The sequence below is a fragment of the Centroberyx gerrardi genome, chromosome 24, assembly GCF_048128805.1.
Source record: "Centroberyx gerrardi isolate f3 chromosome 24, fCenGer3.hap1.cur.20231027, whole genome shotgun sequence".
Classification (NCBI taxonomy): domain Eukaryota; kingdom Metazoa; phylum Chordata; class Actinopteri; order Beryciformes; family Berycidae; genus Centroberyx; species Centroberyx gerrardi.
Window position 1 is genome coordinate 17,016,453 of NC_136020.1, and position 24,920 is coordinate 17,041,372.

Below are 24,920 nucleotides of genomic sequence, written 5' to 3' on the forward strand. Positions count from 1 at the left end.
CAATTAAAATGATTATAGATAGTATACAAGACAAAACAAAACTACACACTGAGGTTTGCTTTCGAGTATAATTAGGCAATGTCATTATATTGCTTTTACAAAATAATGTTGACTCAAGAATAAAAGTACTAGATCATCCTTAGAGGAGTAACTTGTATAACAGCGCCCCCTTGTGGATCACTAACTGTAGAACAATGAACGGATGGACACCTGCTGTATTACAATGTTACTGGACAAAATATGGAAATGAACAAGAAATCAACACATCACTTACTCAGTTTATTCACCCGCCTTTAGTTTAAATGTTCAAGTATTTACAGTTTGTATTTCGAGGAGAATTCAACTCATTCCTTATTACAATGGCACACAAAAAGAAAAGGCACATTTCTTATTCTTTGCAATTAGGATTTTCCTAGTGTGTGTGTGTGTGTGAGTACATACAACTGACATTTCTAAATAAATACGGAATCCAAAACCAACATGCACACCTGTATAAAACAACTGGGAAATCACAAGTAAAACCAATCAATACAGTCTTTAAGTACAGACAGAAAAGTGTTTGCAGAGACAGTATTCTTCCCCTTTTTTTCACTGTACTTTAACTTTAGTAGATTATAAAAAAAAATTAAAGGAAAAAGTAAAACATCACATTTTCTGCCATTTTCCCAAAGAACCAAGCACAGTCGTAGAAGAACGATCTCTGCGCCGATGTGCTTTGACAACAAGATATCAACACTGGAGGAGGCTGGAGTTTAAAAATTATAAAATACAAAAAAACAGAAGGATTTGCATTAGTCTTAACAGGTTAGCAGCTGTTCCAAAGGCAGGTGAACATGGGTCAACATACCAGTAGACTCAAAGGTTGAGAGAGGGCAGGAAGATCTATGAAAACCACAAGCCACATGGTCGATGCCAGGAAAGGCAAGCAGGGCTAAGCTCAAAAAGGTTATAGGTTTGAATCCCACATACACTGAATAAACATGTAGCCCTGCTGGCCGAGAATCAAATCCCACCACAGTCTTCTCCCCTGGGTCCCTCTCGGCTTTCCTACTGTCTATTACAGTAAAGAGAAAAATGCCTAAGGGACCTGGAGTGCCTACTGTCCATTAGAAAAGAGACAAGCTTGTTTAGAGACCACAGATTATAAGACTGAGGTCTGTATGGAGAGGAAATTCTCCAAATAACAGTCTGGTGTCCAATCAGGACAAAATATACAGTCGAATACTTTTCTGTTGTGGCAGCTCTACTTTGTAGGTTAACCACAAGCCTGACAGTTATTCTCAAGCATATCCTTACATACGGGCAATTATTTTGAAAATACACCCAGCAGCAAGTATATTTGGTATCTCATTTTTGCTAAGTACATATCCACCTGATACTGGGTCAGCCACATTCACAGTCTCAAAAAAACAGAAAGAGACCTGAAAAAGACTGCTGTAGTGTGGGTGTAGGTCCATTCAGTAATGTTGTGAGTAAAAGTGAATAGTTTGATAAGGTACATTTCTTTCCAAATTTAGATTACTGTGACACAGTAAACTATCCTGTCTTGCTGCTTCCTCTACTAGTTCGTTAGCTAGTGTGCAAATCAGATGTTTAAAAAAGACAGTGACGGCATGGTCAGCTGACCAGATACTAGTCAGCTAGCTAACAAGCTGACATTATCTAAACACAAGATAAATCAGATGTATCAGTGGTGTAAAGATCAGTTCCCAGTTAAAAACGGCACAGAAAATAACCATTGTCTGTTCAATTCTGTTGAGACAGGCAAGTCGAATCAGCTGTTTGCATCCATTGTTCCCCAAGAGCTGAGGACCTCCATTATGGACGCCAAAAACTGCATTAGGTTACTTGAAAGCCCTCTATAGGACAGTCCATTTTCATGAACAGGCTGGTCTACCCAGTGTATTGGACACTGAGTGCTTTTCCTCAGCTGTCCGGCTGTAAGTCCAGAGTGTCTCTCAGCTGGCCGGTTCAGGTTTTTGTTGCTCCTTCTCCCGTGCGGCCGCCATCATTCGCTCCCGGCCCTGCTGGAGTGTGTGTTCGCTGGGTCCCAGACGGACGATCTTCCCGCTGCCCAGACACTCGTCCCCTTTGTAGAGCACAGCAAACTGGGGGAGGGATGAGAAGAGGTGAAGAGCAGGAGTTGGATTAGAAACACACAAACACTCATACACCTAAGACTACAGTTAAGAGGAACTGTGTGTGTGTGTGTTTAAAGGCTGAATCTGACCATGGACTAAGCACGCTGTCGTCCTAACAGAACATGGTTGATAATACATGTCGGTGAAACCACTGACTCCTGGCAACTGCTTTAACGGGGAACCATTTAAAGAATTTTAACTAGCGTATAGACCAAGATTTGTGATTTAAATAAACATTCTGTCACAATCTGAATCTCTTTTATGCAAAAAATAAACAATTACAAAACTGGAAAACAAACTGCATACCCTTCTGATTTTCCATTACCTTCTGAATAATACAATTCTTTTAATAGCTGCTTCTCAGCATTAAGGTATTGTAACCCAAGTCATGGCACGGTGGAGTGCTATGTTGTCTTGTGTAATACTGAGTATTTCTGTGTTAGGTGTGAGTTGTTACCTGTCCAGGTGTGAGGGCTCTCAGTGGCCGGGAGAGTGTGATCCACACAGAGCCGTCCATGTTGAGCGTCACTGTGCAGGGAGCTGGAGAGTAAGAACAACTCTGTTACTATGTGAGACGACTGGGACAAAAATACAGCTTCACCTCTGCTCCTCCTGTTTCAGCACAAAACCTCCTGAGGATTTAAGGCACCGACAGTCTCCTTGAGTTTTGTTTTTTGTTAGACCTTCATTGTATTGAGCTTGGATGTTTTTCCACACTAGCCTGCTTCATATTCATACAGTTACACACACTGACACCTGGAAACCATCCAGTCCAACCACAGTCTTCTGCTGTTGGCCACTGTGCAGCTCTACTGGAGCAATAGGGAGATAACTGCCTTGCTCAAGGGCAACCAAACGATAGCTGAGTCAGTCAAATGCAGTGAAAAGCTTCCTTGTCTAACTGTACCAATCTGTGCTTGGCCCAGACATAGTTGAATATTGAGGTGCACTTCATAATTCATATTCACAGATATGTAACCAGCCTCAAAAGTGACAAATCCATTTATTATCCATTTATCCCTTCAAATATTCAATATGTATCAATGTATTCCACAACTATTTTGTCCTTATCTAATGATAATCATCCAGCTTTTGGTCTGTACATAAGTAAAGAACAGAATGAAAACTTGCCTTCACCGATTCAATCATTACAGCTAGATGTTGACTAGAAAACGGGTATGATCAAAATATGTTCGCTCCAGAGCCCAGCTGGTAAAAGATTTATGGGGCCAATACCAAATTTAATAACCAGAGAGGAAGATAACTGATTTATCTGCTGACAGACTCACTGGTAACTCCGGTGTTGGTTGCAAAGATGTATTAGATGTATTATGTTGACAAAATGTTCTGCCCTGATGTAAATCTATATACTCCCTGTACATTTATTGCACTTGCCAGTTTCATCACTTCTCATCTATCACTGTGTCGGCCTGATAACGTGGCACTCACTGAGCTGCATCTGATGCATGAAGCGGAAGTGGCACTCCATCATCTGGGTCCTGGCCAGTTCAGGGGGCGGGTCGACCGCCACCCAATGGAAACGGTCCGTCCGCAGCGTGTCCCGGAACAGAGCCGGGTGATTGGTGGTTGGACCCTGAGCCGAGAGAGATTATTGGTCAAGTTTGGAGCAGTGTTTTATAGCTTCAACTGACTTCAGCTCAAAAAAGTAAGCAAAATTAATCAATATTGTAAATGATATTAAGCATCTTCTTCAAGGCTGAAACAGCACACATCTGAATTATACAGATGTTTTGGGGACACGCCACTACTGTTTACACAATTTACAATGTTTTTGGCTATGTGGAGTCTTTCGTTCCCACAGGCTTCACCCATGATAAAAAAATGTATGCTCTAACAGTACTGTAAAACATGCTGGATTAAAATGTCCACTAAAAGGCAGATTTCATATTTTGTGTTATGTTATAAATTCAAAAACGCAGCATTAGATTTTGCTTTGGAATGCGATTCGGACAACACAAAATAGCAGGGATAAAAGCACGGTGTTGGGAAAGAGAAAATCCTAATAAAATGAATGTGTGTGTTTTGTAATTACAGAAAAAAGTCAGATATCAGGCATGAACAGCATATAAAAGATCTAGACTCTAAATGCAAAGTCTAGATGCAGCGGACAGAAGGCAGGAAAGGTAGTTTGACTCTCAGGAAAAGAGAGAGAGTATTTCTCACCACAAACACATCTCCAGTAGTGATGTCTTTGTCCACCACGAACCAGGCGTCTCTCTGCCCTCCTATCCTCGCCCTCTGGCCCAGCGTCAGGGTGAACCAGCCTGGATGGACAGAGAGAAAGAGGAGAAGAAAGAGAGAGAGAAGGGACAACTTGCATTAGGGAGGAAGGCACAAGATTTTTGCCTATGGGTTGCGGCTGAAAGAAATTAGCTGGAATGACTGCTCTGGTACTTAGTCATTAAAAAAAATCTTATAATGGGTTTTTTATGCTTGTAGCGCAAGAACCGCCAGATAGATTCAGATAATTGATTGTGCTTTTGCCATCTTATAAATTATTTACTAAAACGCACTTTTATAGACTTACTTTTATGTCATTGGTTTTCATCTTGCCTCCTTTTAATCTGTTGTCTCTTATGTTTCTGTTATCTGAATTCATTTTGCGTATCTATTTATCCTTGTTTTAATGTATTTTATCTTGCTTGTGCTTCTTATTTTTTTATCTCTTCATTATGTAGTGTACTATTCTTGGTTTTATGCCTCCTTGTATAGCACTTAGTAAACTCTGCTTTTAGGTAAGTGCTATGTAAATAAAGTTTATTGTTAGAATTTATTATTATAAAGCCTACAACCTTCCATGGGAGATTTCTGATGATGAATCTGATCAGAAATCAGAATCAACCAATTCTAATAAATGATATAATAGTGACCCACTTAGAGCCACTTTGAGAGCCTCTGAGCCAGATCATACCTTTATGTTTGCCCATGACTTTCCCATCTTCAATGGAGACAAAGTTCCCCGGCTTAGCTTCTAGATACTGATAACAGGAAAAACAGCAAGGATATATATTTTAATAAATGATGGGTAATGAATTATTCAAAAACAGAGGATGGATACTCAAAAAACAAAGAAACATAGAAACATCACTCAGAATGTAAACATAAGTAAAGTATAAAGTATAAAAAAAAATGAATGAATTGTGTCACCATGAACTAGTATTAGATGCTGAATGGCTGTATAGCTGAATCATGTTCACCGTGACTGCCCAATACAGATATGGTTCATTCATTTTTTGAGAGTGCATTTCTTAAACAAATGTATATATGTAGAATAAATGCTTTATAAAGCAAGTTTCATTCCTCACCTCCAGAATGAAGTGTTCAAAGTTTCTCTCTCCGATGAAGCAGATGCCCATGCTCTGGAAACACATTCACACACTCAGCTTTGTCACAGTTTCCAGTTGCTGGGTATCAGACTTAGAACTTTTCCAATACACAATATAGACAATATAGATAAGACATACAACAGTCTTGGATTAATATCTGTAAACAGACCAGATTCAAATCTGGGCCACCAAGAATCAAACATCTACCAAAGGGCAGACAAAATACATTTTTTGTAGTAAATCAAAAATATTTACCACTTTTACAGTTTTACCCACTAAACTGTCTGCTGCTTATCTGTCACAGTGGCTGGTACAGTAAAGTCGACAAACTTAGCAGCCACAGCCGACATTTACCAGCATGTGGCTGGTGGCTGGTGTTAATTTCCCTGCCTGATCTTTAAGTTAGTCACAGGGGAATAAGTCCATGGCCAAGGGGGTATTTGAGCTTACAAACTCTCAGCAGGGCTTTTGTGCTACACAACTCCCCCAAAATGCCACACAATAATGAAGAAATCTATCCTGAAATTGGCATTCAGGACATTAAGTAGTCTCAATCTCTGCTCGACAAGGGAGATCATTGGCCCTTAAAACACTTTGAGTAGCTCTTCTATAAAGGAAGTCCTATATTGTTAGAATACATTTATCTGCCATTCTAGCCCAAACATATGGTGTTTTTCACCAATATCCTCCTATAGTATTTCTAGGCATGTGGGAGGTTTGTTTGCTAGTTGCTTCTCATCATATTGCCAGCATATATTGTGAAAATCATTAAAATATCCCTATTCAGCCTTTGAAATCTATATACTGTGTTCTTTGCTACTGCAATGTCAACATGAATTTGATACGTTTTTCCTTTCTTTTTATATGTGATATTAGTTTTGGCCTATACCTCTTTCTTCTTCAGGACGTGGTGAAACCCAGCTTCTGCAGCCATCTTTTTGACAAAGTCTTTGGTGAGTCCAGCCAGTGGGAACATGGTCTGCCGCAAGGCATCCTGGGAGATCTGGCTGAGGAAGAAGGTTTGGTCCTTGATGAGGTCTGCTCCCTTGTACAACCTCACCGCTGGCAGGGAGAAGATGAAAAAGAGACTGTTAGACAGTTAGAAAACATTTAGAAGTGAATTACAGAGTTAGCTCAAAAATACTGCTCATTGAAGAGTTCGACTTCCTGGTACAACCTCACTGTAGGAGTGAGGACACATTATTATTCTGTATTTATGCTTCTGAAAGTAACAGTTTGTCAGAGCAAAAATAATAAGCCTTACTCCTTTTTGGGCTGTTTTATGTGTCATTTTCACGGTACACTGAGTGCAGTTTTTTTTTTTTTTTTTTTTTACATTTTCATCCTAGTGAACACATCAGTCATTATTTTTCAGTGCTTGGCCACTTCATACCATTCCCATCTATCCTTGGCTGTCCATTCTGCTGTCTCTTGGAGGAAGGGCCGTTTCATTTAGGAACTACACCCTTTTTTCCGATTATTCTACAAACATGATTTCCCATTTCACACACCCTGTACTCTACTCATTCACCCCACAAAGAGAAATAGTATGAACAGCCATTGAGAGCCAACTGTGTTCTGTTTTGTCCTGAAAGAGAACAACACTTGGAGGAACAGGAGGACAGAAGTCGAATGATTTCGACTTACGGTTTCTGATCTCAAAGCGGTCTCTGAAGAGCGTGGTGGGCGGCGCCGTGTGTTTCTGCTGGAACACATCCTCGTCCTCCTGCGACGTCCTGGCATAGTGGCCTGTTGCCATGGCGTCAGCACCTAAGTCAACAAAAACAACAACAGCATGACAACAACTTAAAAGTCTTACAGTACAAGACTTTTATACTTTGTTTGAAGTCCAATCCTTGGTGAGAGGAAATCAGTTCATTTCAATTATCTCATCCCAGCATAACTCAAACTACAGACCCATTGCCTTCCAGGTAAAAAGCTAATGTATGTTTATAATATTACTACTAGTGCTGAAACGATTAATCGATTAGTTGATTGACAGAAATCAATTAATCGTTTTAGTCATGTATCAAGTAAAAACACCATAACATTTGCTGGTCACAGCTTCACAAATGCTAAGATTTGCTTTCTTTTCTCCATTTCATATCATTATAACATGAATACTTTGGAGTTTTTTGGCTGCTGGTCAGACTAAAATAGCAATTTTAAGAATCACTTTGGGCTCTGGTAATTTGTGATGGGCATTTGTCATTATTTGTCTACAGATTAATCGATAATGAAAATAATCGTTAGTTGCCCTAATCAATTCACTACCTACCCAGAGTGTTGAGGGCATACTTGTAGAAATGGTTGAATTTGATGTGCTTGTTGCATAGTATGTCTGGGTTCGGCGTCCTGCCCTTCTCATATTCCTTCAGCAGATTACTGCAAATGACATTTGGAGAAAAGGCTTAAAAAACACACACATTTCATGATTGTTGTCTGACAGATACACACTCACGACAGATAAATACCTAAATACTTCATGCCAGTATTCTTTGACGTAGGACACTTGGTGGAAGGGGATGTTGAGGGTCTGGCAAACTCTGTAGGCGTCCTCACAGTCTTTCTCTGAGGAGCAAACCCCTCTTTCATCCAGTGAGTCCCAGTTCTTCATAAAAACTCCAGTCACATTATACCCTTAACATGGAAAAGAACCATGTTAGACTGTATTTCTTAAGGCAGCACGTTAGACAGAGCAATAAAACACGTGTTGGGTTTTATAGCCTGACAGAAAGATAATGTAGGGACTGTGTGTGTGTGTGTTTGGCATTGATGTTTCAGACTTGACAGAGGATTGCTCACCTCTTCTCTTCAATAACAACGCCGCGACAGAGCTGTCGACGCCGCCAGACATCGCGCACACGACGTGCCTGATAAAACCCATGTTTTCAAAAATATTCTCCTCTCAGTTTATCATTTTTTATTTATGTAACTACGAAAAGTTAGATAACAACGCTCCATTACTACTGGCTGGAGCCGCCATGTTTGTGGTCCGTTTCAAAATAACGTCCGGCTAGAAACAAGTCTCGAGCTGGAACTTGTTGTTTTGCTGCTGGGAGCCGTTAAAGCTGTAACACTGCAAACATCACGGAGCTGTCACTTCACTTGTTAAAAAATAATCGGAAAATCCACAGAAATAGTAAGGTTAGTGAGAAATTACTCTAAAAACACTCGAACCGTATCAATTTTATTTATGCAACGGGTCTTTCTTAAAAACATGGCAGTTAGCTTTGTAATTAAACGTTAATTGACTTTCCTTCATAAATCTGTAATAGTCTAACGTGGCATGGACTGGTCAGTTGTACAGCAGTACCATGGACATGGGTATTTTTAGCCTATAACTTTAAATTTGATATACCTGCATTATAATTGGTGCAAAAGATGAATAAGACTGACAAAGTTTTAATTCTCATCTGTTGAGTACAGATGAGAAATCTTATCCTAATCTTTAAACACATGGGTGTAGTTGTAAATAAAAAGGTTGAGTAAACTATGACAATACTACTTACTTATGATATACACCATGAATTTATCTCAGTTAGATTTTTATGAGCCTAAAAAGATGGATAAATTCTGCAGATACATCCCTGATAATAAATCCTATGTTTGTGATATAAACACAGATGGGTGAGGTGTCTGCAGACGCCGTCACCCTGGATCTGCTGAGAGAAGCCAGGGAGACGGTGAGGAGCAGCCCGCTGGGTGTCATCCACACTCCCATGATCCCCTGGTGCCAGACCACCCTGCCTCTCAGCGTCTCCTGCAACATCCACATCAAACTGGAGAACATGCAGAGAACCGGTCAGTGGAGACCATTCAGTGACATTTACAGTTATAGTAGAATGCAATGGCTTGAGGATCGCTGATGACATCTGTGTTTGATTGACAGGCTCTTTCAAGATCAGAGGAGTGGCCAATCAGTTTGCCAGGAGACAGAAGGGCGGCCACTTTGTCACCATGTCTGCAGGGAATTATGGGAAGTCTTTTGCGTACGCCTCGAAACACTACGGGTCCAAGGGCAAAGTGGTGATGCCGGAAACGGCCCCAGCATCCAGATCCATACTCATACAGGTCAGAGGTCATATTCAAGACTATATTCGGGTTCAACAAGAGTTACACAGCAGACTAGATTAACGTGTGTTTGTTAACAGGGGGTCTGCAGGTCCTTAAAAAGGACAGGTATTAGAGGGCTTAGATTTTTCACCATGTTATACTGCTTTGTTTTTAATTAAGTTTCTGAGATTAGATAGTAGTATTGACAGATTTTTTACTTTCAGTGATATCTAGTCAAGGCAGACATGGAAAGTTAGGAGAATGAAATAAGGCAAATGCTGTGAATTGCGTAGCTTCACCAAAAGATGTGAATCATACCAGCAACAGCATGTCCACCCTTAGATTAATACAGAACAGCGTTAATGCGATATGCCAGTCATGTTGTAAGATACATCATGTTCCTAAACTTTTAATTTGCCGGTGTCCATCTTTCTTATACTGCCCATTTATAGTTTATTAGTTAACGATATTAACTAATCGATATTATAGTTAACTTTTATCAGCTGTGATCAAACGGATATAGTCTAGTAGTTTTTTGACAACTTTTTGTTTCTTTATTTTGGTTGTTAAATTGGTCTTAAATTCAGTTCCAGGTAGAAAGGTAAAAAGGTAGATATAGCAGATACTTTCGTTAAATCTTTCAACAAGTCCTCATCATCTAGAACACTCCATGCAGAAAATAACAAATTTCATATGCCCGTTTCTCACTGCATGCGTCTTTCCATGTCATAAATTGGCATCACACCAGTTTAAGATAGACATTGCAATGACCAATGTTCAGGTAATCTGGCTTTTTTGTCTGTCTCTGCCATATCATTAAAGTGACATTCTCCTCCTCAGAGTTTCGGGGTGGAGGTGGAGCGAGTCCCCACCTCCTGTCTGATGAATGTGGTGAACCGCTGCGTTCAGGAGGACAACATGACCTTCCTGCACTCCTACGACGACCTGGATCTGATAGCAGGACATGCCAGGTGGAGCTTACTCTCTTAGGAAAAGGAAACAGGGTTTTCGGGGGTGAACACCCAATAATGCTCCACTTTACTGTGTTGCGTCACTTTGAAAGTTGTGTAGCTGCAGGTTTTATATGATGGGAGAGGAGGGGCAGGGCATTATTGGTTGGGATTTGTACGTCATGAAGTAACCACTAAAAATACACTGTTTTCCAGGAAGTACAGGAAAAATAATAGGATTTTGATATTTAAGAAATGAGAAAATTGGACTTTTTGTAGGTTTTTTGCATTTATTGTTAACCAGTTCTTACGTTATGATGTGGAGAATTAGCTAACAAGGTGAAAGGTTATTTTTTGTTTAATTGTGCCTTTAATGTGGTGAAAATCTCAGCTCAAGTCCACCCTTTTCAGCACTGCCATTGTGTCCTTCTGTTTTGAGACTCCTGCACCAGTTAAATTGCTCCATGTCCGACTAAAAACACATAAAATACAGAACATCCACTAAAAAGCATTGTCATCCTCGACTAGGCTTAAGCCTCAAGAAGTTCATCCTACAGTCACCAATGTTTTGCATCCTGTCTATCCCTTGTGTGTGTGTGTGTGTGTGTCCAGTCTCGGCATGGAGGTGCTGGAGGTGATGCCTGATCCGGACGTGCTGGTGGTGTGTTGTGGCGGCGGGGGGCTGCTGGCCGGAGTCGCTGCTGCTGTCAAACTGTCAGGCTGCGACAAGACCAGGATCTACGGCGTGGAACCAGAAGGAGGTGCAGCGAACCTACAGTTGTTAAACATCATGGGCTCATATAGTATGATTATAGCATGAAATATTACGTTACAGCTCACAGTGATCATCCTGTGTAAAGGTTTTCTATTGGAATTCCTTTGTTACTTTTCTGTTTCCCTTTATTCTATTTAAATTCTCTCCAGCCTGCACCATGTACAAAAGTTTCATCGAGAAGAAGCCAGTGGGCATGGACACCAAGAGCATCGCCTCAGGACTTGCACCGCCTTTTGCAGGTATGTGTGTCCCTTCTAGTCTTGATTAAAGAACCTCATATACACATGTTTTTTAGCTGAAAATCATTATGTTGGATGTCTTTCTGCAGTGAAAGACATCCATCTTGGTCAAAATCTCAACGTTTTTGTTGACAAGGACAAGGTTTTTATCCCTTTAGTGGTTCAAAATCACCTTTTTGTTAGTATGTTTTTTACCTACTGAACAATGGTTGTGTACTTTTTATAGTCAAATATCATAGAGGGGCTTTATTATCTTCCACACAAAACACACTTCACTGCTGTCTTCTTATCCCCAGTTCCCTTCTGCCACACTTTTCCTAATTTTCACGATGCCAACTGCCAAGCATCTCTAAAAATGATAAAGGGGACGCAGAACAGCCAAAGATGAATGTGCACTAACACTTTAAACGTTATGTCACACTAGAAAACTAATATTCTCCTATGAAACAGGCTTATATGAGAATATTGGAGGTGTTTTTCTCTTGGCAATTGAAAACAGGAATATGTTTGTTGCCGTCTGAGTTATCTGAGTGTCATATTTGTCATTGGAAATCATAATAAGCCTTTACTCCAGTAATAACTTGCGTCTCTCCAGGCACCCTGCCCTACGAGCTGTGCCAGCGCTACGTGGAGGGGATCGTCCTGGTGAGCGACGAGCAGATCCGGGCGGCGGTGTCGGCGCTCTACAGGTCAGGTCTGGTGGTGGAGCCGTCGGGATCCGCCGCCTTCGCTGCCGTCGTCAGCAACAAGATACCCGACCTGCAGGGGAAGAACGTCGTCTGCATCCTCAGCGGAGGGAACGTCGGCAAAGACGAGCTCGCCAACTTCCCAGACTGACTGACAGACTTTTATTATGTGACTAATTCTGGCCATGCCATTATGTGACTACTGGGGTGGCATCAAGGACTTTATTTTTCCTTCATGTACTTTCAGTCTTTATCCCTTGATCAGTGAATAGTGCCAGACAGTGCCAGACAAAAAAGCTTTGAAAGGGAATTCTTTCTATTCGATTTCTATGAGTGTAATAAGTCTAACTGTATGAAGTGAAGAGTTTCTGCTGTTAACAGTGTTGGTTCCTCTGACTGTGGAGATGAATCATGATGAAAAGAGCTTAGCCATGAACTATAACACTAATACTCACATTTTCTATGATCACACAAACTAAAATCAGCATTTGGAAGTGAAACAATCTCAAGCAGATCTTTCTTAGAAGAACAAGAGCATATTTTATCTTTACCCATGCGTTTGTTTTCCATGGGGAGAATTTCCTTCAAATGAACTGCAGTCTCTTTTAATCCATTTTCCATTCAAATAAACTACGATATATTTCATTTCATGATATAAACAACTTGGTCTTATTTCATTGTGAGTATGCAAATGTTATTCTGCACTCAGAAAAAAATGCATGAAGAAAGAATGAAAGAAAGAATAAAAAAGAACAAGTGAATCTTTAAGGTCTGGCACAGAAATGTGTCTTCTGCCTTTGTTACCTGACAATACAAACAGATGAAATATAATTACTGAGTACAAATTGGTTTGAGGCATATTCTGTAATGATACAGAAAGGCAATCATGAGTGATGTGATCCATGTCTGCGCCGCATCACTGTGACATTTTAAATTTCAAATCTGTATATCAAGGAACATCATTACCTATTTATTCTCCATTAGACAACCTGTACATTAAATATTCATATCTTCACAGGCTGACAGGTATTTTTTACTGAAATTTGGATCCAATCTTTCATGTCAGCGCTGCGGATGTGAATGTTTTATTCCTTAATCCTCTTGAGGTCTGATTGATACGCGGCCCACAGCACTTTGGATTCATTATTCACCGGCGCTGGAATGAGCTTCGCTTCACATCGTTTGTCGGCTACTGTCAGAAACTCACAGAACCCCCGCCGGCTTTCACCGCCCAAAATAACTGTCACCGAAACACTTCAAAGAGACAGGAACCATGGGTAGGTGCTGTGGGAAGTCGGGTTGATGGTGAACGACGTCCTGTAACTTCCCCCAACGGCTCCTCAAACTTTTTTTACATATGCAAAAGGTAAGCATAAGTAAAAACAGGGCAAGTCAATGAAAAGACTTCTGAAAAATAAAGTAGGATTTATTTTTTTCCAAAGCTGGGAGTCTGATCTTAACGTACATAACAAAGTTTGGGTTTGATTCGAGTAAAGGCCAATACAAAACAAACACTTTGATGACAGATAAAGGTTAATGTTTTTTGATGCCATTTTCTTTCTTTTTTTTTCTGCTGCATCTGCAACAGTTTATATATTAAGCACACCTAGTTGGATTAATAATTAAAATCCTTTTACTGACTTTAAGGGTCTCTTGCGTTTGCCTGGAGTGCAAGAGGGGCAATGTCTGCACTTTTGGGACTATCCAATCGGTGCTGTGGCACCACAAAAAACATTGATCCCAGAAAACCCCTTTTCAATATTAATTCAATCCAGGTCTCATACTGGAAAAACATTAAACCACAAAATGTCCATTTTGTATTTCAAAAGTTGTGTTCTGATCCTGTTTCTGCGTTGTCGCTACATGACATCTTTGGTGGCCATTCTGCAAACAACTGCGTCCAGCAGAGTCCCGCACTTCTCCTCCTGAGGGGCGACTTTGTACAGCTGAGAGAGAGAAAAAATGACATATAAAATGACAAATATCCATTTAAAAAACACTGTAACCTGAAATAATCAAATGACTTTTCAAAAGCACAGATAATTATATCAACAAAAACAGAACTATTTTGTAAGTAAAGGTCTTAAGATGACTCAGAACTTCAATAGTAACCCATAATATGCTTTACTTTCATGCCAGCAATCCTTTGGTAAGAGTAGGTGTCATTTTATTGAATGGGGGATATCTCATTGGAATGAAGCTCTTCATACACACACACACACACACACACACACACACACACACACACACACACACACACACACACACGGAGGTAAGAGCAAGTGCACACTATGGCATCAGAACCTTTTTGATCTTGGCAGGGTCTGACAGTGAGGAAAGCTCCTCCACTGGAAGCTGCAGTCCATCCACCTTGGCTGTGATGTCTGCTACAAGCTGTGACTCATCTTTGTTGTGAACCAGGACCACGAGGACAGAGTCGTCGCCATCGGAGATCCCAAACCTTTTAAAGGCCTCTGAGATCTGTACAAGGAAGACAGATAAAATAATTTGAGTGTTTAGATGATGCTCCTATTTAGAGCGAATTACACTTACAATGAGTGCAACAGCAGAATAAGCTCAAATTTCTGGAGAACCAACAGTGCAAGCAACCAATGGAGAGAAAGGAGAAGGGGATGATACTCAGAATGGGAGGGAGGCATAAAATAATTTGTGTGTGCACTAGGAGTGTAAAAATAAAATCTAAATGTGATTATGTGAATGTCTGAGTTTAGGTTACTTACATTATTAGTAGGTGAGAGGTTGAAGATTATCTCTGAATATAAGCTTCTTGTCTTCATTTTTCCAATTTTGTGTAAGTGAACAGCCTTGTTTGCAGCTACCAGCACTTGGAAAGGATCCACCAACTGTAAAAAACAAACAAACAAACAAAAAATCATTATTCATCATCGTGAATGATGTCCCATAATGTCCCAGGCAGTTTTTTCCACATATAGGCTAATGACTAGGTAGGAAAAAATCCAAAACTGGGAATCTGGCCTCAATATACATAAAGATGTATGGCTTTTTTAATAGCTAAAGTTGAAAAAAATATATACTTACCATTGATGGATTGATCAAGGCACCATTTATTTTACCCTCCACGGCACTTTGTCTCAATTCTGCGGCATTTTTCAAGTCTTTGAAAAGCATTTGAGTCACTTCTTGGTCGGGAAAAAGCTCTAGTTGCTGTGTTTGATGCATAGTTGCACAAAGTCTGATAGAATATGAGGAAAATGCACTTAAATTATCACCGCGCTAGAACCATTCCATGTGAGTCTCTGTACATAGGGGGGACAATAATACGGTGACACCGCTTCATAGGAAGGTTCCTTTTGATATTTATACACGGGGGAAACAGCTCAATGAGGAAAAACAAGACTAAAACCAAATAGTAAAATATGATAAACCATATAATTGTGTTGATTACATCGATTATTCTTTGATAGTAATATAATGCTAAAATATTGACCACAACGTAGGAACTAATACTCAATTCAACAGCTTCCGTGCCGACCGTTTTTACGAACGGACCAGCAGCTGTCAAAAATCAAAACTCTTCCGTTGATCTGTGTTGTACGCAGATTAACCTGTTTTCCCTCTGATTTGTAATTGTTCAGTCGGTTTAGTACGCGAATCGAATCGTTATGTGGTTTACACAAGTTTATAAAAGCTAACCGGAGATTGCCATTTGTTTTTGGATCGGATGTCGTGGTCAGATATGGAGAAATTTGAGGGTTACATTTTCACTGCTCTCTGCAGCACCAACTTTTTGATATCATGCCTCCTCTTCTCTAAAATCACTCGGGAGCAAAGGGAACCGTACATGGACGAGGTTTTCCATATTCCACAAGCTCAGAAATACTGTCATGGAAAATTCAACGAGGTAAACTGGCTTTCCAAATGTAACGTTAGCCATCTAAACGAATCCCCCATTGTAGCTAGCTTAGTTGTGTAGCTGGCGGATTAACAGCAGAGCTCTTGTCATTTGAAATGATGTGACAGATTGTAGGGTTTCTAATCTGCATATCGGCCATATAGAATAGCATTAGCGGGGGATATATTCATGAAAGCATTGTACCTCTTGTAGTGGCCTGACAGACAAGGCCTATCTTCATCTCAGTTTCGATAAATCCCAAATCAGATTGCAGCTTAATGGAGTTTAAACATAATGCATATAATGTTAGCTCAGTATTAGCTAGCCTAAGCTTAACATGGTTTTGATCCTATAGGTCCTTATGTATCTGAAAGTCATGACAACGGCCTCAGTTAGGGCTGGGCGATATGATATAATCAAAGTTTTTTTTTCGATATCGATATGTATCACGATATTGCTCACGTATGCAAAGTCACATGTTAAATAATCAAATGATGTTCATCCATTTGAACCGAATGGTAATGTTAGGTGTGATGTCAAACAAAACGGAATTATTCAAAATAATATTGCTTAAAATGTTTCATACCTCATTTTGTCAGCGTTTTTAAATAAAATGTGCTTGTTATCATCAGTTTAGACAGCAGAATTGTGTATCACGACATCCCAAAATCAACATATCATCACGATATGATTCCACTGAAGGACGATAAACGATAATGTTGGATTATCGCCCAGCCCTCCTCACTATACTGATGCCCCCGTTGCTTCCTACCTGTCACAGTGGGACCCAATGATCACCACCCTGCCGGGCCTTTACCTCGCCTCTGTGGGAGTGATCAAGCCTGTGGTGTGGCTGGCCGACCTGACGGGCAAGGTGGTGTGCTCTACGGCCATGCTGCGCTTCGTCAACCTGCTCTTCAACTGCGGCAACCTGTACCTGCTCTATCTCATCATCTGCAAACTGCACCTCAGGGAGAAGGTAATGTTAGATGATTAGATCTTTTTGCACCAAAGAATGAATGTGTATGTCACTCATTATTCCTCACTACAGCTGGGTTTACTTTAAGATAAACTTGACACTAATACTTCCAGGGTTATGAGTTCAGTTCCCACTGGAGGCACCCGTACTTAAAGTATATTCACTCATGGTTCTCACCAAATTGCATATCATCACTGTCAGATGAAAACCTTGCATCTCCAAAATGTCAACGAAGAAAAACAGCCTTGTATGTAACTTGATAGCCATGCATGTTTTAGTTTATCCAATGGTGTTTTGAAAGGGTTTCATGAGCCAAAGGGGTTGTAGAATTTTCTCAACCCATAGAGGACCAAGTTTAAAACATGAAAATCACCAAAAATCCAGTTACTGGCATTGAAGCAGTTCTTGCCATTCCTTGCTTGTAGTCTGATCTCATGTCTGTCCTCTTCCAGACGCGGACGGCCGCGCGCCGAGTCCTGTCGGCCCTCTCCCTGTCCACCTTCCCCGTGCTCTACTTCTTCAACTTCCTCTACTATACCGACGCCGGCTCTACTTTCTTCGTCCTCTTCACCTACCTCATGACGCTCTACGGCTGCCACAAGGCCTCGGCGCTCCTCGGCGTCTGCTCCGTGCTCTTCCGCCAGACCAACATCATCTGGGTGGCCTTCTGCGCCGGCACTTTGGTGGCCGGCAAAATGGACGAGGCCTGGAGGACGGAGCAGACGAAAAAGAGGGACGACAAGCCGCCCTCTTTCCAGATCCCCCTGTCGGTCGGCGGGGCAAAGAAAGTGATGCTTTTCACGTTGGAGTTCCTCACCTCGCCCGGTCACGTGAAGGCGGTGCTGTTGGTGGCTTGGCCCTACGCGGCGGTCGGCGTGGGTTTCCTGGCGTTCGTGGCGCTGAACGATGGGATAGTGGTGGGGGACAGGACGAGCCACGAGGCCTGCCTCAACTTCCCTCAGCTCTTCTACTTCTTCTCCTTCGCCCTCTTCTTCTCCCTCCCCGCCTCCCTCTGCTACTACCGCGTCCTTCGCTTCCTGCAGGCTCTGAAGAAGCAGCCTTTCTTCTATCTCTTGCTCACGGGCGTCTGCTTGCTCCTGGTGTGGAAGTTCACCCACGTCCACAAATACCTCCTGGCAGACAACCGCCACTTCCCCTTCTACGTGTGGAAAAGGCTTTTCCAGAGGCACGAGCTGGTGCGCTTCCTCCTCGTCCCCGCGTACGTGTTCGCCGGGTGGAATTTCCTGGACTCCCTCAAGTCGCGCTCGCTCTTCTGGAGCCTGGCGTTCCTGGTGTGCCTCCTGGCCGCCACGGTGCCCCAGAAGCTTCTGGAGTTCAGGTACTTCATCGTTCCCTACCTGATGTACCGCGTCCACATGCCCCTCCCCTCTCTTCCCAGACTCGTCGTCGAGTTCCTCCTGTACACGGCGGTCAATGCGGCCACACTTTACATCTTCATCAGTAAGACCTTCCACTGGCCGGACAGCGCAGCCACACAGAGGTTCATGTGGTGAACAAAATGCTGGTATCAGATATCAGGGAATACCAGGCTCAAATAGGGTATTGATATCAGAGAATTTCCCCAGTACTACAAACTGATACCCAGAGCGATATGTAACATCTCAGAAATCAAAGCAAAGTGACTTGACTTTCTGCCTTTGCCACACATAGGAGGATGTTAGATCTCTCTGACGGAGAAAAACGGATTACATCTTAATCATTTTTGTACAGTGTGTCCAAACTTATTGTGTTGTTCAGTAAAAGTAATGGGATTTCTACAGCTTAGTACTGAGAATCAGTATTAGCTAGTGTCCAAGTGGTGCAGACAGACGGCGGAGAAAAGCAGGAGCCCTGTAAGCCTGAATCTGACTCAAACACACTGAAATTCACTGCTGTAGAAATGTTTCTAAGATAAAAAGATTTGTAGGTTCTCAGTCACAGACAAAGGCTACAATATGTGAACCAGAGCTGGAGTCGATTCACTTTGAATTCAGTCAGTTCAGAACGTAAAGTGAAATGACACGACAGTAACAAAGTATTCATTCTCAATCGATTATTTCGTTCAAAATAAGATGTATGAATTTTTTTTAAGTTTATGGACTTTGATGAAATTCCACTTCCTTGATTGATTACATTGAAAGTCAATTGAGCTCAACCTTGATGCATACATGGTATATTGATATTGTGTAATCATTGATACCGGTCTGAATTGTAATTATCTGTTTTGATGAGAATTTCTACAAAAGGTGTTTCTATACTTATGTTAAATATTTTAAAAGAATGATGTTGGGCCTTTTGTTCCTGCTACACAGGTTGAAAAATAATCTAATGTAAGTTTAATGTCGGCTAAGGCTGTGTGGGAATTGACCAGGTGGGGTGTGAGCCAGCATTTTTCTTTTGGAAGACTTCTTTTTTTTTTTTTTTACTGTACATGTAAAAATGCAGTTTTTTGAGTCCTACTTTGCAGAATTGACTGTTGACATTTGAGCTGTAAATATGATTAAAGAGACCAAAAATGACCTAGCCATATTGTAAAGCAGGGATCTTCAGAATTTCTACTGTATGGGACTTGGGTTTTTGTAATGAATGAGGTTTTTGCCAATGAAGAACACTGACAGCCATCTTTTTTTTTTTTTTTCTTTGGTAGAGACAATGGTGTTCAGTGAATGCAACTGATAAACTGAATGATTTAAAGGCTAATTATGGTTTTTTTTGGTGGAGTGATGTGATATTTTTGAATCCACGTTTGATCTACAAATGGCTGTATAATTATTTCACTGGATTGGATATATTTGTTTTCCGCTTTCAGTATGATTGACTAGAATAGAAACACATTTTTTCTTCTTTTTTTTTTTTTTACCATAAAACTTTATTTTACCTTGATCAAGTCATGTCGATCCATTGGAGAGCGAAAAATGTGTGCAGCCTCATGGGTCTTTAATCGTTTTGTATTTAGATGAAGTGTTTTGTTTTGTTGTGTTAGATGATCTCATCTTGTCTTCACTGCGTTCCCCGTCTCCTTCAGCTAGCTTTGTCGTGTCCAATGTGTGTGTGTGTGTGTGTGTGTGTGTGTGGTTGATTTCAAAGTCAGATTCCTTCTATGTAGACATCCTCACATGACCGTCCAAACCCAACTGGACTCGACTGCACCCGATGGGGCTTGGGTCCAAAAAATATCATTTAAAATTGCAGTTCACTTGAGAAAATGGGCAGAAATGTCGGCTTGGTTCAGGTTTGGTCTTAAACTTTTCGGGTTCAAGTGAGGCCGGGCTGAAATTCAGTCAAGTTTTTAATGTGACTGTTACTTATTCAAATAAACGGTGTACTTATCATTTCATTTTTTTTTTTTAGATATGTTAATCTACGTTAATCAGTGTCAGAATGTCCATTTGACTTGTATTTGAGTCTATTTCTGTGTCTGTGTTTGCCTCATCAGTCTGTTACGTGTGTTTCATACTTCAAACTGTTCAGTCAGCTGTTTGCTGCTCCCATGTTAAAGCAATCCTGTGGAGACATGCAATAAAATGATTCCTGCAGCATCGACTGTCAAAGTGTCATGTCAAGTTTATTTATCACAAAGTGCTTTACACAATACAATAGGGCAAAAAAAAGTTTAAAAAATAAGAGTACATCACAAACTCATTGGTCTCATACCGAGTAAACGGCACAGTGTTTAGTTGGAGTGAAATGAGATTTAGATGGCCACTCTTTGTATTATTTTTATGAAAGTATGTTTTGTTGGTTAATTGTTTTTGTTCCTATAAGAGCCTCTCAGTTTGAAAAGAAGCGTTCACATCAGACAGTTTCATATCAAGGGGTAAATTCACTATTGATGGGTGATGAATTCAAACAGGTTTTGAGTGGTGAGCGGCAGTAGAGAGTCAGAGCCTTTAAAGGAGGAGGATTCAGGCTCAATCCCTCTTGTCATCCGGTCTGCTGAAGTGTCCTTGAGCAACACAATGAATCCCTCCCAACTCCAGGGGCCCTGACCTCTGACCTCTCCATCTTAAAAAGAGGATTTTCCTATGAAGAATAATAAAGTATCACACTATAATTATTATGGACTATAAGTAGCCTTGGGAGTCTCATTTATACATACAGATCACTCAGATTCACACTAGGAGGAGCTATAAGACAAAGCTAGATCTTCCTATGAGGAGAACATGGACTTTCTCATTATGGAAACCTAATTCAAACTGACCAGTGACAGTTAGGGTATATTCATGCTGTAAACTGGCCTAAATCACAACAATGTGCGCCCCGTAATGGCTGAGAAACATGGAAAACCTTTAAGTGCTCGAGCTTCACTTTGGGTTAAAAAGCAGCTTTGTGCAGCTTTGGCCTTGAAGACATTTTTTTTTTGTTCCATTCTAATTATCAAGCACTTTCAACTCTAACAAACGCCAAATGCTTTCAAATAAAAATGAAATTACAGCTAGACAAAAGACAGACAAAGAAGAAACCCAGGCAAATTTGATTAGCAGAATCAGACATTCCACAATACATAACGATAATAACAATAAAACCTATTGATTTGCGTTGTTGCTCATAGTAATTTCAAGTGGTTTTTCATAACTTTGTGCGTGAAAGCCCAATTGAAAAAAAAAAAAAAAAAACAAGTGGCACAATGATTGCTTTCCATCTAACCCATATCATTACTGGATTCTAATTACACTCCACAGTGTGAGGCCCAGCTCGCAGGAGAGACTTTAATAAAATCAAACTGGGATGATTATACAAAATGTTGATTACACTATTCAGCCACTTTGAGGATGCGTGAGGGAGCGAGCAGCGCTGGGTGTTCAGGTTTAATTTAATGTCACACTGAAAAATATGAGAATCACTTTGGAATACCTTTTTTCAGAGCAAGCTCATCTCCTTCATTGTGGGGGATGATCAAAGTGCAGATGTATCTTTCTGGCGTTTCCAAAATGACACTGATTAGCCCAAAAGTGGTGCTAACGTTGCTGATTCATCCATTTCTTGATGTGTTTGTTCATTTGTTTATTTGTTTGTTCATTTGTCTATGTGTCATGCAAGTGGTACCTCAGTCACCAATGATTGGATTTTAAGGAAACCTGAGGAAATTATGCATCTCACCACTGTGTTATGAAGTTTTTAGAATTACACTGATTGGCCCTAAGGGGGCGCTACACGTTTGTTTGTTTGTTTGTTTGTCCATGTGTCACCCACAATATCTCTGACACCATTGATCGGATTTTAATGAAACTTGGGAGAATGATGTATCTCACCACTGCACTCCCACATTTTCAAAATTACACCGATTGGCCAAAGGGGAGCGCTACAATCACAGGTCAAAACAAGGTGACATACTTGTTACTGATTGGCCCAGAGGAGGACTGCATCATTTGTGGGGGGTCGACTTGTTTACTGTTGCTTTGTCCTTTCTCTTCCTTGTTCTCACTGTTGCTTTCTCGCTTTCTCTCTCTCTTGCACACACACACACACACACACACACACATACCAACACAAGTGTTTTGCATTTCTTACAATTTCTTCCAGGCTTTAATTTGTGCATGTGTCAGAGGCTCTGTGAAATTAATTAGAATTGGAGCCACGAGAAAAGGAGGCGCCGTTTGTTGCCTGGAGCCAAAGGTGAGAACACGACAACACCGAAAGGCGAGATTTGTTGAGGAGAGATTTGTTTTTTAAATGTAATCAGAGTTTGCTCCTTAATTGCTTGTTGAGGTTGCATCATAGTTGTGAGAGCAGATAATAATTAGGGTGAGCGAGAAGATGGAGGGGAAGGTGAGGAAGAGGAGGAGGGAGAGAAAAAGAGTATTTGCAGTTTCCCTTCCTGACACAGTCTGTGTACAAACCGGGTTCAGAACACAGGTAACATTTAACAGGACTGCAGGAATCTGATTACAAAAACTGCAATTCAGTCAGGTTACAGACACTTTCAAAATAAATAAATAAAAAATATGTGGGGATTTATATGATGCACAGTCATGTAAGTTTCATTCTCTGATCATCTCTGTTTCACTGCTGTTTGCGTGTGTGTATGTGTGTTACTTGTTTTTTTTAGGATAGCACTACTGTAATTCCAATGTATATATCCTCATATATACAGTGAGTCCTAATAGCTGATACAGGTAAACACTTTGACACTGTTTTGACACTGACGTTTCTCATTTTCTTGCTTGCACTTCTTACTTGGGGCTGCAAGATGCAAGGATGCAAGAATGTAAACCCACTTTAGTGTTGCACTTGTAACTTACTAACAGAATACACAATTTCACAACCGCAATAAATGTCCAAGTAATTTAATATAGTATTCAGGCTTAAAATCCAGTTTTTATCAAGTGAAAATGCCATTGTGGTGAGACAATTTGAATAATTTTCCAGTGCAGTTTCACTTATTTGAAGAATTTCCTTGAGTGAAGTGGCGACATATTGAAATATGGCAGATCAGGGTTAGGGTCTTGTTCTAAGATAATTCAACTTTCTGAAATGAAGAATTCATTTCAGAAAGTTGTTGAAAAAAGTTGATTTTCATTGGACCTGGGTAGAATCATTTCACCTCACTGCCAGATCTTTTTTCAGTTTTGAGATACAAATTCGATTTAAAAACAAATTTTGAAGTGTGCTGTACACTGACTCACATGCAGCCCAAGGTTTGAACTGTACAGTAGTGAATAAGTTCTGGTGCGGTCTGCAAAGGCCACCTCACTATGCATTATGCATTATACTGGCCGGAGGGGTTTTATACTGGCCAGCGTTTCAGTGGAAGAACTCTGCTGTGTGAGAGCGATCAGAGGTCGATACGCTTGTTTCTCTTAGAAACTAGAGGAGACAAATTCAGGTCAGTCAGTCAGGAGTGAGACACTTCACTCCTACATCACCTGTCTGTCTGTCTGTCTGTCAAACTTCATCACAGTTTACAGAACTTCAGAACAGCTTTTTCTACAAAACATGTCTATTGTTTATTGAGCAGCAGCTGTGTTACAACATTGTGTGTTCATTTTCAATATTTCATTTCATTTCAAAATGTCTAATGGGGTATATTTTAAATATTAAGCATTAAATATGATTCCCACAGAATAGCACAGCCAAACCAAAATTTGGCATTACACCTTTTTCTACCAGACTCTAAAATAAGAAGAAGGAAGCTCCTCTCCTACTTATTCACTACTTTAACTTAACTGGAGGAGGAAGAGAGCAGGTGGACAGACGTATGTGCGTGCAATAATCTTGCAAGACGTTTCAACACCCAGTTTATCTTCACAGCCACAGCAGAAGGAAACATTTTTTCTTTTTGGCATTTTTTGCATTTATTTGATGGTTAACAGTAGAGAGAGACAGGGAAGAGAGAGAGAGGAGGATAAACATCCGAGGGATCTGGAAGCAGCAGCAAACCACATCACTGATTGCTTTAGTCCTTATTTCTGCTGATCAGTACTGCAGGTTTATGATGCACAATAGAAGACTGATGGAGATGATCAACTAAGAGCAACTACACTTAGAACTTTGCACCATGAATAAATTATCCAGGCTGAATGTTCCTTCTCATTTATTTACAACTAATCCACTTTCACAATGTCAACTTCTGCACTGTCCCCCCTTCGAGTCCACGAGGAACCACAGACATCCACCAGTGTGTGTGTGTGTGTGTGTGTGTGTGCACCTACGTGTTTAGGTGTGGGTGATTATGTATGTGTGTTTACATGTCTCTGTGTGTGTGTATGTTGTGCCTTTGTGCTTGTGTGTGTGTGTGTGTGTGTATGTGTGGGGAGTCAGCAGAGCGGTGAGCAGTGATGATGTCATCACTGTCAGATGATTCTCTGCACCCCACCCCCCCACCCCAAACACTCTAGACCCTGTCACTGTGAATCAATCAGCCTCTTACACA

The 24,920-nt window shown here is 40.7% G+C and overlaps 4 protein-coding genes across 4 annotated transcripts; 2 read left to right on the forward strand and 2 right to left on the reverse strand.

The window, feature by feature from the left end:
- Positions 1-1,578: 1,578 nt before the first annotated feature.
- Positions 1,579-8,452, reverse strand: trmu (tRNA 5-methylaminomethyl-2-thiouridylate methyltransferase). Its single transcript, XM_071902580.2, has 11 exons — positions 8,294-8,452; positions 7,963-8,128; positions 7,767-7,873; positions 7,136-7,258; positions 6,378-6,550; positions 5,468-5,521; positions 5,074-5,140; positions 4,326-4,426; positions 3,591-3,735; positions 2,599-2,681; positions 1,579-2,108 (listed from the first exon to the last, which is right to left on the reverse strand). The coding sequence occupies exons 1-11, from the start codon at positions 8,373-8,375 to the stop codon at positions 1,959-1,961; spliced, it is 1,251 nt and encodes a 416-aa protein (XP_071758681.1). The 5' UTR covers positions 8,376-8,452; the 3' UTR covers positions 1,579-1,958.
- Positions 8,453-9,093: 641 nt separating this feature from the next.
- Positions 9,094-12,345, forward strand: LOC139914300 (L-threonine ammonia-lyase). Its single transcript, XM_071902582.1, is given in 6 exon segments — positions 9,094-9,292; positions 9,381-9,562; positions 10,385-10,515; positions 11,107-11,255; positions 11,419-11,508; positions 12,104-12,345. Coding segments are annotated over 6 exon segments (993 nt in total).
- A 1,356-nt stretch (positions 12,346-13,701) lies between these two features.
- tprkb (Tp53rk binding protein) lies at positions 13,702-15,477 on the reverse strand. The gene is made up of 4 exons (XM_071902583.2): positions 15,255-15,477; positions 14,936-15,058; positions 14,499-14,675; positions 13,702-14,140 (listed from the first exon to the last, which is right to left on the reverse strand). Exons 1-4 carry the CDS (start codon positions 15,393-15,395, stop codon positions 14,054-14,056), a joined length of 528 nt encoding a protein of 175 aa, XP_071758684.2. The 5' UTR covers positions 15,396-15,477; the 3' UTR covers positions 13,702-14,053.
- Positions 15,478-15,765: 288 nt separating this feature from the next.
- On the forward strand, positions 15,766-19,235 carry alg10 (ALG10 alpha-1,2-mannosyltransferase). The gene is made up of 3 exons (XM_071902575.2): positions 15,766-16,077; positions 16,850-17,047; positions 17,500-19,235. The coding sequence occupies exons 1-3, from the start codon at positions 15,898-15,900 to the stop codon at positions 18,559-18,561; spliced, it is 1,440 nt and encodes a 479-aa protein (XP_071758676.1). The 5' UTR covers positions 15,766-15,897; the 3' UTR covers positions 18,562-19,235.
- Positions 19,236-24,920: the final 5,685 nt, after the last annotated feature.